Source organism: Homalodisca vitripennis, chromosome 2 (assembly GCF_021130785.1).
Source record: "Homalodisca vitripennis isolate AUS2020 chromosome 2, UT_GWSS_2.1, whole genome shotgun sequence".
Lineage (NCBI taxonomy): Eukaryota > Metazoa > Arthropoda > Insecta > Hemiptera > Cicadellidae > Homalodisca > Homalodisca vitripennis.
Window position 1 is genome coordinate 16,234,633 of NC_060208.1, and position 15,064 is coordinate 16,249,696.

The 15,064-nt window shown below is 35.0% G+C and overlaps 2 protein-coding genes across 3 annotated transcripts in view; one reads left to right on the plus strand and one right to left on the minus strand.

Moving 5' to 3' along the window:
- The window catches only part of LOC124353592 (collagen alpha-1(XV) chain-like), a 642,040-nt gene that overhangs the window by 342,430 nt on the left and 284,546 nt on the right, over positions 1 to 15,064 (minus strand). The gene's annotated exons all lie outside the window — the stretch shown is intronic.
- LOC124353591 lies at positions 884 to 12,449 on the plus strand. 2 transcript variants are annotated; one of them, XM_046803503.1, is made up of 6 exons: positions 884 to 903; positions 1,861 to 1,975; positions 3,577 to 3,914; positions 6,259 to 6,653; positions 7,601 to 7,895; positions 11,701 to 12,449. In XM_046803503.1, exons 4-6 carry the CDS (start codon positions 6,282 to 6,284, stop codon positions 12,162 to 12,164), a joined length of 1,131 nt encoding a protein of 376 aa, XP_046659459.1. In that variant the 5' UTR covers positions 884 to 903; positions 1,861 to 1,975; positions 3,577 to 3,914; positions 6,259 to 6,281; the 3' UTR covers positions 12,165 to 12,449. The 2 variants fall into 2 exon arrangements, with proteins under 2 accessions (XP_046659459.1, XP_046659460.1); XM_046803504.1 differs by lacking the exon at positions 884 to 903 and adding an exon at positions 1,033 to 1,065.

Genomic DNA, 15,064 nt, shown 5'->3' on the forward strand with positions numbered 1-15,064 from the left:
CATTCTCGCGTAACAGCGTTTGAGTTAAACGTTTCCAATTATAACTGAAAGAGGCGAGTTGTATTTAAGAGTTATTTTTAATTCATTGATACACGCTTAGAAAATGTTAATAAAACGTAATTTCCTGAGTTAGAGTTGTTGAACAACTATTTCGTAACAGTATCTTAAATGTGTTTTGATAAAATCAACCACACCTGCACCTCATATAAGGATAACGATATGCTTAGTGCAAAAATTAAGCTTCACAATTTGTTGCGCTACAGTTGTAACTATCTTGTAACAACATGATAGATTTGTTTTGATTAAACAACCATCAATATACACCTCATCTAAGATCACAAAATGCTTATTGCATAATTACCCTTACATATTTTGTTGTAATAGTGTTGTTGAACAACTATTTTGGTACAGTATGTTAGTTGTGTTTTTATAAAATCAACGATCAAGATATGTTGATGGTTGATTTAATCTAATCTAAGGATGAAAATCCAATCTAAGGATGACAAAGTGTTTAGCTCAAAAGTTATCCTTATGTAATAAATTACTTAATAAAACCACTAAATAATACTATTTACCCTAAAGAAATTCTTATATGCCAACTTTTGTGGTTAATTACCAAGCGAATTGAACCAATGTTGTTTCTTTTTCCCAGAATATTAGGCCTATACGACAGAACCCGAGAGATAGACAGAAATTATTTTTTTCCAGCCCAGCAAGGGATAGACTTTGCTAACGCTCAGCCAATACGCCTGAGTTAACTGGTATAGATAAACCTGTTAGTCAAGGATGATATTTACCAAGAGGCTATAACATTCTCCTCGGGCGTTTACGACATGCCCTGTTAAGAAAGGCATAAATACATCAACCTTGGTTGAGCTTTAACTTTATCGTATACTGAAAAAGGTAAGTGGATTCATCTCCAGACTGTTGTTGTTCCTTTGCATTATTTCTCGGCTTACAACCTATGTCTCTCCGTATGTATAGAACTTATAGCCTAGTAGTTTAGCAGTATTTTTCAATTCCAAGATGTAAAGTGGAAAGAGTTGAACCGCATAAAGAACATGTGTGAGTCAAAGTTACATATGGTATTAGGCTGTTTATGTTTGTTGCAGTCCGCTCTCTTCCGAAGTGTACTAAGAAACATGTACATTTTGTGAACAGTATTTTAAATAAGCAATTAATATATTCTATATTCAAACAAAAATTCAACTAAATGAAATAATGTAATTAACTTTAAAACGTTTTACTTGTATATATCGTACACAAAATCTAATAATAGTTATACGAGTATATGGCAGCTAACAATAAAATAAATTATATCATTGCTACCAATCAACAAACGTAAACCATTTAAATTTGAATAAATAGTGAGTGAACACGAAAAACGAATTCACAAAATGTCATTTAATACTCGGCATCTCTATACCATGATTGCACTAAATTTTAGAAGTACAAATTTTGCCTATACAGAATGTCACTATAACCTTCTGAAAATCCAAATTCTCGTACATAATCACATTTTTTATGTATATTTGTTATACAAAATCACTAGTTTGACTGTAAATATATGTTAATGCTATGCTCGTGTTGCGTATTTTATTTTAATTTTTAAAATGGCGGAAGTCCTGAAGATTTCGCTGTGCTTGTGAAGCATTTTGTCTACCATTCGGATACTAGAAAGGAAAAACCTAAAAATAACTAAAGTGCAATTTTGTGAGGCGAACAAAGCATGAACACAATAAACTATAATAGACGTTAAATAGACGTCTTATACTGATATGAAAAATTAAATAGTCAGGTTTGATAGTTTAGTTTATGGACATCCTCTATATAGCTCAATAAGGTAATGTATTGTTTCAGAAAGGTGCTCCTCCTAATTGCTATAAAACATTCTCAAATTCATATTGAGATCTCAACATAATTTGGAAAGAACTATCGCAAAATGAAAGTGCTGATTTTTGTACTGACCATGGTCGTAAGTAATAATTCCCTTACATAACTATTTTTAATATAATCACTTTATAAATCTGTAGATACCATACCCATCTATATCCTCGATAGCCGATATCTCGAAGCTCACTTATTTGACATATACCTCAACAAACATCTGCCTACAGATGTGTTAGGATTTTAGTTAAAACTTCAGATAACTTCAGAAGATGCCAGAAAATACGAAAATATATTTAACTGAAACGTTTGACACACAGAATGATAATCGAACAGTTACAAGAAGTGTGTTATATATTTTTAAGAATTTGAAAGAATTGTTGAAATCCACGAAAATGTGTAAAGGAAAATTACTTTTGAAATTTATTTAAGAAACCAAATTAACTTTATAATGAAAATTTTTCCTTGAATACATTCTTGTAAAGTATACATTTAATTCTTATCAATGCCAAATGTCATTTAATTAGTTAGTAAAACTGACTTTACCGAATATATTTCCTTTGGTACTATATAGTTATTTAGTGATTACATATTAAATATAAAAACTAGTTTTATTAAAACAAACAACCTTACTAACCAAGGCATTTAGAGTATTAGTTCTTATTATTATGCTATCATCAACCCCCAGGAAGTTTTCTGTCTGGCGGGTTTATATCTCTTAGTTCTACCTATACTGGATACAGCAAAACCCGATGTGTCACTTAATTCTGTGCTACCCAAAGGATGTTCAGGAATGGCTAAGCGTGATATCGATATATTGGGGTAAAAAGGCTAGTCGGTAGGTCTAGTTCATTGCAAAGGATGATTGTTTGTGTGGGTGAGACACCCTTAATATTAAAGGCTTTTTCACATCTAATCGTAATTAAATATTGTCTCTCCTGCCTGTTTTGACTGGGAGAGACTGGAAAGGACCTCCCCTCCCCCCTTTCATGTATCTATTATCGCTCATCATAAAATCTCGAAAGAAGGAGGTCCCTACCTCCAACCGTATCCATCGTGAAAATCATCTCACTCTGGAAGCAGTACAAAGACCCTTTTACGACTAAGTGCAATGAAGGGTTACGTCATCTTCTTGTCCTAATATGATTAAAAGTTTGCGATGTTTTCTAGATATATACACTTGTTCTACGATTGGAAATCATTGCTGGAAAAATCTACTACAGTTATAAGTGATGTGATTTGTTTAACAGGTATTATAGAAATACAGTCTAAAATAATCCTTTAGTAATTAAATTTAGTTTTAATTTCTGTGATCTTTTAATTAATAGTTAATTAACTAGTGAATAATTCCATCCCCTTGTGAATTAATTTATTATTTTCCGAATTGTATATTATAGTATGAGGCAGTGCATCCATACGTGAACTTCAATTAAAATTGCTTGGTTTATTTGCTATATCCATACCAATAGGATGTTACATTGTGCTCGACATGATTCAAAGTATAATATTCTAGAAATTACCTGTGATTTGAAACTAAAACAGCTTATTCCGTTTACAAAGTTCCACCTACATTTCAGAGTGATGGATGTCAGTGAAGTTGAAGAGTTTTAAGAAGGTAACCGTTCTTGAAGGCAATGATGTTTAAAACGCCATTTATACAATAATGTACAACATCGTTACTCTTTTTAGGTTTACCAGGCTGTTTGCGAAGTCTATTTGTTTGGTTTGGATAAGGGTTTGGATCCACCACAGAAAAATGAAGATCACGAAGAAGATTATATGAAGCTGGACATGAAGATTAATCACGAACTCAAGTACCGTCGGTACATGGAGACAGAGCAAGAGACCTGTGACAGATCAGTCAGAGTGGCAGAAAACTTGCTGCACAGGTTCTTCAGGGACCTAGATGTCTTGCTAACATCTACCGTTAAAACACATCAACTTGATATCCCTCTGTGTGAACGCTAAAGTGGCCACTGAGTGTATCAAGATACTCAGTACATTCCCAGCACAGGTCGTTACAGCTGGTAAGTGTCTGATCAATGCTTTATGAAACACACCAACCTGATCCCTATCTCTGTAGCTGCTAAAGTGGCCACTGAGTGTATCAAGATAGTTAGTACAATCGCACCTGGTAAGTGTCTGATCATTGCTTTGTGAAACCCACCAAACTGATCTTTCTCTGTGTAGCTGCTAAAGTGGCCACTGAGTGTATCAAGATAGTTAGTACATTCCTAGCAGAGGACTTTACAGCTGGTAAGTGTGTGATCAATGCTTTATGAAACACACTAACCTGATCTCTATCTCTGTGTGACTGCTAAAGTGGTCACTGAGTGTATCAAGATAGTTAGTAACATTCCCAGCAGAGGACTTTACAGCTGATAGTTGACTGATCATTGCTTTGTGAAACACACCAACAAAATCTCTCTCTGTGTAGCTGCTAAAAGTGGCCACTGAGTGTATCATGATAGTTAGTGCATTCCCAGCAGAGGACTTTACAGCTGGTAAGTATCCGATCAATGCTTTATGAAACACACCAACCAGATCCCTATCTCTGTGTGCCTGCTAAAGTGGTCACTTATTGTATCAAGATAGTTTAGTACATTCCCAGCAGAGGACTATTACAGCTGATATGTGACTGATCATTGCTTTGTGATACACACCAACCTGATCTTTATCTCTGTGGTGACTGCTAAAGTGGTCCACTGAGTATATCGAGATAGTTAGTACATTCCCAGCAAGAGACTTAACAGCTGATAATTTGACTGATCATTGCTTTGTTGAAACACATCAACCTAATCTCTCCTCTCTCTCTGTAGCTGCTAAAGTGGCCACTGAGTGTATCAAAAATAGTTAGTACATTACCAGCTGGTAATGTCTGATCATTGCTTTGTGAAACCCACCAACCTACCTTTCTCTGTGTAGCTGCTAAAGTGGCCCACTGAGTGTATCAAAATAGTTAGTACATTACCAGCTGGTAAGTGTCTGATCATTGCTTTGTGAAACCCACCAACCTGACCTTTCTCAGTGTAGCTGCTAAAGTGGCCACTGAGTGTATCAAGATAGTTAGTACATTCACAGCAGAGGACTTTACAGCTAATAAGTTGACTGATCATTGCTTTGTGATACACACCAACCTGATCTTTATCTCTGTGTGACTGCTACAGTGCTCACTGAGTGTATCAAGATAGTTAGTACATTCCCAGCAGAGGACTTTACAGCTGATAAATGACTGATCATTGTTTTTGTGAAACAACAACAACCTGATCTCTCTCTGTGTAGCTGCTAAAGTGGTCACTGAGTGTATCAAGATAGTTAGTGCATTCCAGCAGAGGACTTTACAGCTGGTAAGTATCTGATCAATGCTTAATGAAACACACCAACCAGATCCCTATCTCTGTGTGCCTGCTAAAGTGGTCACGTTATTGTATCAAGATAGTTTAGTACATTCCTAGCAGAGGACTTTACAGCTGATATGTGACTGATCATTGCTTTGTAGGATACACACCAACCTGATCTTTATCTCTGTGTGACTGCTAAAGTGGTCACTGAGTGTATCAAGATAGTTAGTACATTCCCAGCACAGGACTTTACAGCTGATAAGTCTCTGATCATTGCTTTGTGAAACATCCCAAACCTGAACTCTCTCTCTCTCTGTAGCTGCTAAAGTGGCCACTGAGTGTATCAAGATAGTTAGTACATTCCCAGCACAGGTCATTACAGCTGATAAGTGTCTGATCATTGCTTTGTGAAACATCCCAAACCTGAACTCTCTCTCTCTGTAGCTGCTAAAGTGGCCACTGAGTGTATCAAGATAGTTAGTACATTCCCAGCACAGGTCATTACAGCTGATAAGTCTCTGATCATTGCTTTGTGAAACATCCCAAACCTGAACTCTCTCTCTCTCTCTGTAGCTGCTAAAGAGGCCACTGAGTGTATCAAGATAGTTAGAACATTCCCAGCACAGGTCATTACAGCTGATAAGTGTCTGATCATTGCTTTGTGAAACATCCCAAACCTGAACTCTCTCTGTGTGGATATTAAAGTGGTCACTGAGTATATTACGGTACTCAATACATTCTCAAAAGATCGTTACAGCTGGTAATTGTTCTGGAACACTTTTCCCTTATGTTTAGGTAATGCGCTTTATTACAGCACGATAATCTGAAAAACTATATTAATGGCTGATGTATAATCTCCTCTAATACGGGTTTATTTTGGATTTTGTTACATTTTTGGTTTTACTCAACATTTTTGTTTTGTTTTAAATGTGAACGGATTTAAACTACTAGCATATTACTCTTAGTTCATTTAACGTTTCAGGAAGTAACACAAATGGATTGACTTAATTTAAATTATATGATTTTTCAGAGTTTGAAAAGTTTAATACATGTATGAAGCCAGCATTACAAGCACAAATTCAGCTAGACGAAACGTTTCCTTCACTTTTCGACCAATACCGTCTTGGATACTCCACTGCTTTGGAAAAGATTGACACATGTGAAAGTCAGTACCCTAACGTACAGAACAAGGATCAGAAGTATCGATGTATACAAAGGAACTATCGTAGATACTTCTCTAAAACGATAAATATCACCGTAGAACAGTTTCAGAGTCCGTGCATGCAGACCTTTGTCAAGAATGCCATCACATGTGTGACTAATAGCGCTCACATCATGAAGGCCAAGACTGAGGAGTACAGAACACTCCTCAGCATGTGTGCACACATCGACGATATGGCGTCAAGTGAGTGTTCGGATCCAAATGTAAGTAAATGTCAATAGTGGATATATGAGTTCAGTAACAATACTTTTTACATAGCTATTTATTATAATTTTTAACTATGCGTAGTACCAAAAATTTGTTTACAGTAACGAAAACTATTTTTGGCCTGTGAAGATTTTGAAAATTATCTCACCTGGTGGGAAGGTGTGCCATCCTAATTAAAATTACATAAAATTCCCCTTATTTGAGGTGCATTAAAACACAACTTACCTTAACTATACACAACGTATCGTATAGGTAACGTTTCTATTTAAAACAGGAAGTAAATTAAAACTTAATCTAAGTGTCGGGAACAATGGTAAAATATAATTAAAAACTCGCAGAGTTTCTAAGACCATTTCAGTAATACGTAATCCACAAAATAGACGTCAAACCCTATATTGTATCTAATGAGAAGGTTTAAATTTTGTTATTGGGGTGAATTTGTTTTGCTTTTTCTCTGTTTATAATCTAGGAAAACAATTTAATTTAAATTAAGATTATTAAAACTAGGGCAAGTTACATTAATGCACGATATTGTTACTGCTTAAAATGTTTTAGTATTATATAAAATGTTATTCAGGTTAATATGATTTATAGTTGACTGAAAAAGATGTAAGCATGTTTTTGTTGCTCATACCTGATATTTTTATTTATTATTTGCTTGCTATGTTATTGTATATCTATATTTGTTTTGTAGCATATAAAAATATATAGCTTTTGACACAGTTAAGCTTTTTAAGTCCACAGTTTGCAGTGTTGATTATTCATTAAATATATTTTCTAAGAATATTTTAACATTCTTCGTGGCTATAATAGATTGAAACGGATGATTGTGTCACATTTACATCCTACGTGGAGCCTGTCTACTATTTCTTCTTATTTAGTAAAATGTACAGGCACCCTTCACGTCATTCTTTTCAAAACAGTTTCATAACTCACTTTTCAGGATTTTGAGATGACATTGGAGCCTTCAGTGTTGGATCAAATAGAACATGCACAAGACATGTTTGCCGCATTGAACCAACAATTCGAGGACAAGATCGAACAACTATTCAAACTGAATCTTAAGGCCTCGCGGAAACCAAGGCAACTGACGTACGATTTCGTCTACGACGACGTGAGCAAGATGTTTGCACCTTACCTCTCGGCTGTGAACCAGACCCTGGCGGATAATCGCCATCCAGAAGAGATAACGTGCGGCTTGAAAGCGGAGCTGTCTATAAGGAACAGTATTGCTCAAGGTCAGAAGATATTAGAGCTGGAAGACCTTAGCTGCGCGCGTGACCTTGAGTGTGTGGTGATTGGCGGGAGGGGTGGCGGGGTAGCATTATGCGCTGCGTCCTGAAAACATTTCCTGTGACTCATGGGCAAAACCCTCCTTTCAGGAATCGTATTGGCCCAAATAACTCATCAAACTCACTACAATTAATCTGTTTTGTGACAGTGCAGATTGTGGCGGAACTAAATAATAAGAGAATACCAAATAATAGCAATAATAGGACTTATCTTTGTTTCTCAGTTGTTATAGTGTTATTTAACGTGTTTTTTTTTTAAATAACATATTTGCCAATACTAATCTGCAAATCGAAATCGTTGCAGTTTAAAGTAGTTGAAGAGATTGTTACGCCTTCATCTCAGCGGCTAGCACGTAAACGCAACCCGCCACACAGTTAGCGTTTATTTGTTGAAAGGGTAGTATTTGGACCCTATGAGCACAACTAAATTCCTCCAACTGTACTGCCCATTCAACAAAAAAACGCAATTTGTTTTGCGGGTTACGTTTACGTGCTAGCTGCTGAGATGAAGGCGCAATAATTACTTAACGGCAATTTAAACTCACGATTTATATTTGCCGATTAGTATAGTTAATAAGTTATTTTAAAAAAAAACATAAGTTAAAAATTCCCTATTGTTTGCTGCCCTTCTCCAAGTAAACCCTATACATTTCAATATCCCCATCAAAAGTTTCTCACAGCCCTAGAAGTTCATTTTTCCCTTAGCGCCTCCCTCAATAGATGAGCGGTCGATATTCTGTTCTTCAATGTGAAAATTGTACACTAATGTTCTCACTACACATTTATCGAAGTCATCAAAATTGTTCTACGTCGTTGTCGGTTTTTGTTTGGTATAGTCAAGTGCCTCACAATGATCACTAAACTTCTTTAAGTTCACTGTTTATTTTAGTCACAACTCCACCAGTTGCTGCAGCAGTTCTTTGACGAGCCTTCGTCAAAGGAATATTAAGAGCTTGATGGTCTGCCTCTTCCTTCATGAATTTATAAACATTACGATTTCGTAGGCTTGCCTATAAATTATTCTACCTTTGGCTTTCGACTTAAAATCATCAAACATTGTCTGTAAAAACGAACAACAAGCGACCACTACTTTCAGCACTCTCACAAAGCAGACATATTTGTAGAGAGTATGTCAATACGATTCCGAGAAAGAAGGTGACAGAATATCGCCTATGTCATAGAGAATGTTTTCGGGAATCAGCGCATAACGCTACCCCACCACCCCCCCCCTCACGACTATCATCACACACTCAAGGCCACGCGCGCCGGTAAAGTCCTCAATCTGTACCAAGGATAATATAGACGTCACTGTATAACTATACTTTGGTATAAAATGTCAACAACAGCCCTTCGATAGCACTGTTTTAGGAGAGAAAATTGCAAAAATTTGTACCATTGAATCCTTTTTCTAGTTTTAGGTATATTCATTAGGATTTCCCCTTTAATTGCATTAAGTCTCACTGCAGAAACTCCGGAATAAATTATAGTCATAATATGTAGGTATATTAAGTGCTGAATACCTTTAGATTAGAATTTAGGTAATATAGCCTCGGTGTTGCCCAGCCTGTGGCCTTATCTTGTAGGAGCCCTTAAGTAGGCACCCTCTTGAGGTAATGCGGAAAACAGTCCCGAGAAGGAGTGATGCCTGAGCCAGTGTGAGTCCACACTAGTGGAACACGCTGCATTAGCATTTTCCCCAATGACATAAAAAAACTTGGCTCTACTGGCGGTCACCTTGATTTTACCTTCATACAAGCAAAGTTCTCCTACCTTAACACTTTCAAACCTTTGCTAGTAGAATTGTGGGGTATTCAAAGATATAGTCATTAGTCAACCAAACCTTTTTAATTTTTCTTTGTTTTTTATGTCCATTGAAAAATTCTTTTCAATTTCATTTTGATTTGTAAACAGCAACATTGAGAAAAAATGAGATGATTAGATGCCTATTAATAGCATTATTAGACGAGGCACGTCCCGTAACTATAGGATAAAATAAGGGTACGAAAATATTTTCAATACTGTTCTCAAGGGATAAATTACGATGCCCACCATTACAGCCTTCTCCTGATACGTTGCCTAAAATCATAAACAAAATTTTTAATACAATATGGACCGTAATTTCTATCCTATTCTAGTCAAAAGGGGATCGGCCTCTCCTTTAGAAAAAAAAAAAATAAAAACTTTCTATGGGAGTAGTGCTTGCAGCAAACAGTACTTTCCAATCAATTAGAAGTTTCATGGTGGTGGATATTTTCTTTTGTTTCAAAGTTTGATTTCCATGATTAATAATTCAATATACTTTAGAAGTGCTTTTGAATTATCCTGAGATAATACGTTTTTTGATGACTTTGAGTATATCAAGTTTTATTACTCACAAACTAACTCTTCAAAATGGTGGCCTTTCAGTGTTTTTAAACAGTATTATACCACAATAATTAGGCTTTAAAAAACAAAATTTTTAAAAGATATATTTATACGAGTTGTTGCTCTTATCACTTTCTTGATCTCTTTATTATTTATCGTGATGGCGACCACGTAGTTTTTAGTTTGTATAGGATGACATGACACTAATACTTAATGAACTTGATGACAACAAGAACTTGTTTCCAACTGATTCCAACCAGACCTGACATAATGTAATTTATTAATGACTTCACAAGTAGTTAAACTGAATTGTACTACGTCCGTTTATAATAAAAATTAATCTTTCTAATATTTTTCCGCCTAATGTTGAGGAGATAGATTAGCTTGCCCATAATTCGAACCTAATGTAATTTAAAATGTAAGGGAATTTTTCTGTAAAATGTGCTACATACCCGAGTATATTTTGCGCGTAAAAGAATCATTGTGTTTATATACGTATATGAATATTTAAATACGAAAAATAATAACTACGTATATTTTCAAATTCGTTATACATAAAGGCTTTCAAAAAGTTTAGTTTTATTTTTTTAAACACTTTAACATAAGCAACGTTATCAATGTTATTTTAGCATATTCACGGTTGGCTTCATGTAAAAAGAGTACTGTAGTAGATTGCAGCATGTTTTCCCACTAAAACATAAAATAATAGTAAAAAACAATAAAAAGGAGGTGATTGAAAAACGTTACTGTCAAAGTTCAAATTCAATTTTCTTCTTGATATTATTCCTCTTCTTTGTTTAAAGTTTGATATTGACGATGTAAGGTTTGAAAGGATAACAATATTTCGGACATTTGCCATTGTTATAACCGTTATATTACAGTACAGTTATACATCGCTATATGCAGGTTCCCTCTGTATTATGTGCTGGTGTGATGTGTAATTGTTATCCTCGTACTTGTGATTTGTGCTCGGGACTTGCATTCTGTGCAGTGACAACGCCTGGACTGGACTCCAGCTTTTGGATATGTTTGAACTGTTTTATTTCCCTTCTTTATTCCTTAATGTTCGTTATTTTTATATGTATTAATACCTCTCCCGCCTGATAAAGGGAATAGATTCCAATCCTCGAAACGTTGTGTTATATCTTTTATCACCTATAACGATGGCGAATGCCCAAAATCTTGTTATTCTTTCATTATTTCTCTTCCCACATAAGTACCATAGTGGTTTGAAACGATATCTATTATAATCAAGTAGTTTAAATAAAAAATAATTTGTTAATATAATTTTTGTTTAAAAAATGTCTACTTTAATCAAGCCCAACGTAGGATTTTAAAATTTATAATAAATTTATGAATTCTCTGCATGATTTTTATCTGTGTATAGGAGTCGAGGATTACGAACAATGCTATCAAGAAACCGTTACTGGAATCAACGAAAAAGTGAGAGAAATCAGGGAAGAGTACAAAACAATCGGCGAGAAACTCAAAATGGGTGGAAATGTGGCCATCTTGTGGTGCCTGGACGCTGGTTATGTCTTCGGCACGAACGATATCAAAGAGTGCTTTGACTTGAAAATCAGGGAGTTGTCCAACACGGTACATTTCGAGGCTCTGGAGAAGCGCATGACAGAGATCGAGGATGTTGACCTCTCCTTCGATAGTCCAAACGCATTGCCTTGCGTTGAAGAGATATTGGAAGAGATGCAACTGGACGCAGATAAGGCTCTATTCGCCTATAAGAGATGTATGTATATTAGTACCGGGACCGATTATCCTGTTACAACACCTCACCCGAGTACCACAAGCAGTAATGTACTAGAGAAAGCAGATTATTGGTACGTAAATTAATAAGAACGTAAGTATTGGTACGTTAGTTTGTAAGTTATTGGTCGTTGTTAAGTTTTACAATTATGTAATAATGTGCCCATTTAGGCCTTCCAATATTGTATATTATTATAGTGCAGCATATTGTTTATTTTTACCTTAAAATTGTTTTATTTTACTAAATATGTATACTCTACTGTCCGTGGAGTTATAATTAGCCCATACCAAAGATTACTTTTAAAATTGCTGGAATAAACGTCATTCATGCATTCAATATACAAATGTAAAATAAACCATATTTGATGGAAAGTGGTTTTTGTTTCATTTATATCCCTGGAAAAACATCAGATTCATAATGTATGTTGATACTTAGTCTTTATAAGTACGATCAATCTATTGGAATAAAATATTTAAACAAATAAATAAATACTACTTTGTTATAAATAACCTTTATGTGGAATTTTTTACAATCTCTGCTTATAAAGTGCTTATCACAGCTTATAATTGCTGTGTCTCTGTATGTTTGTATGTATGTCGTTTATACAGGGTGTCCAGCAACCATTCGAACAACAAACTTTGCCACATTGTTCAGCAGGCCAAAACTAACAAATAATGCAGTATAACAGGTGCCCTATTTCGCTCGTTTGGCGTCTGTCCTGTCTGTATGTGTTTTTTGGGGGAAAAGATTACTACTCAAAAATCACTTAAGATACAGAATTCAAACTTTACAGTTATGTTAACCTAGTGTTGGTCCCTTTTCAGTGAAAAAAATAAAACAAATATCTCATTGCATTTCAAAATGGCGGCCGTTCAAAATTTCAAATTGTATTAGCTTTGAAACGGCTACTTTGACAACAAATTCACCAGGATAACTCTTTGTATCGTATTTTATTACCAATTCAACAATTTTTTGTTTCAAAAAGATTGAAAAACTAATAACTGAGTTACAAGCACCAAACGTAAAAAACAGGTTAAATCCTTGCATTGCAAGTACATACTAATCAATGTAGTGGATTTTTACGAATAAACTTTTTAAGGTTCTTTTAAAATAGTGAACAAATATTATAACCTGAAATTTAATATTTATTTTTTTAATTTGTTTTAAGGTAAATTTTAAAAAAGTTCTTAACCAATTGTGAATCTTGGTTTTTTAAATCTTAAAAAAAAAAATGTTAATAGGGCTACGTTTATGGTTGGGTATAGGGGTTTTCTACATGGCAATTGTGTGAAACAGCGTAATGAATTCAATGTGTTTGAAAAATTTTATTGAACATGATATTTTTTTATTAAGAAATCAATGATTACATTACTGTAAAAACTTTCATAATCGTTGCTCTCAAAGTGGCGTCCTTGTAACTCGTTGCAGATTCTGAAGCGTCGTAAGCACGATTCTCTCACCCCTACAAAAAGGATTACAGTCTTGAATAACTGCAGCAGCCTCAACAAACTCTAGCTACTAGATCCATTTCATTCTGTATGGGAGTGGTATACACTAATTGCTTCATGTGTCCCCACAAGTAAAAATCAATGGGTGTGAGGTCAGGTGACCATGGAGGCCAAGGGACGGGACTCCACGTCCAATCCAACGATCTCGATAACACTTCATTCAAATGTTGTCTAGCAATCAGGGAAAAGTGGGCCGGTGCTCCATCGTGTTGGAACCACATCTTTGTCTAGTTTCAATAGGAACATGTTCCAACAGCTCAGGTAAGATTTCCCTCAAAAAAAACTTCATAAGTAGGTTCATTCGGTCTGTTTGGTATAATGTGTGGCCCAATCAAACAATCCGTCTACTATTCCAGCCCAGATATTGACAAAAAATTTGTGCTGAAACCTACGTTTTGCACAATTTCATGAGGGTTCTCTTCAGCCCATAAATGGCTGTTTCGGCTATTAAATATGCCATCTCGAGTAAATGACGCTTCGTCAGTAAAGAGAAAATACCTTAAAAAAATCGGGTTCATCAACTAATTTGTGAAGGAACCAACGAGAGCAGTTTACCCTGAGAGGAAAATCTGTAGGTTCTAAGGCTTGTACTTTCTGATGTCTGTAAGGGCACAAACGTTCTTCATTTAACACTTTCCACACAGAACTTTTGCATTACATCCAAATTATGAACAATAGCGCGAACGCTTGTGGAGGAGTTTTCTTCTACAAATAATAAAACCTCTATTTCAAAATCAACAGTCCGTACGGATTTTACCCGTTTCTCAACATTATTTTTCAAATGTCCAGTTTCCCTAAGACGAATATGAACGGCACTGAAGACGCTATGAACTGGGTGCAGCCTATCTGGAAAGCGATCTCTGTACAATCTGCTAGCTAATCTGGCATTGCCTCCAGCAAGTACGTACACAAAGTGAATATCATCAGCATACTCTTCAAAAGTAAAACGGTTCATATCGAACAAGAAACAAAGTAATACAAGAAATTTAAATTAACAGGAAAAAACTAACAGGAATTACAAAGAAGAACAGAACATTCAAACAGTAACAATCACGTTCAAAACATAGACTTGCTCAACAATGTCTTGATAGTTTGTTTATAATTTTTTTTTCTTCATTTAAAACACCTGGATTTGGTTGCTGATTGTTGGTCAGCTGTTTTCATGTAATATTATGCTATTGTTTTTTTAAGAGCATTGTGAATAGTTTGTTTCTTTTTTATGTGTGTGTGTGTGTAACACATTGATTACTGTAAATGGAACAAAAATGATAGTAATATTTTTTACGTTATAAAATAATTGTTCAGTATTTCAATAAAGAACCTTAAAAAGTTTATTCGTAAAAATCACTACATTGTTGTATGTACTTTGCAATGCATGGATTTAACCTGTTTTTACGTTTGGTGCTGTAACTCAGTTATTTGTTATTCAATCTTTTTGAAAACAAAAATTGTTGAATTGGTAATAAAATATGCTAAAT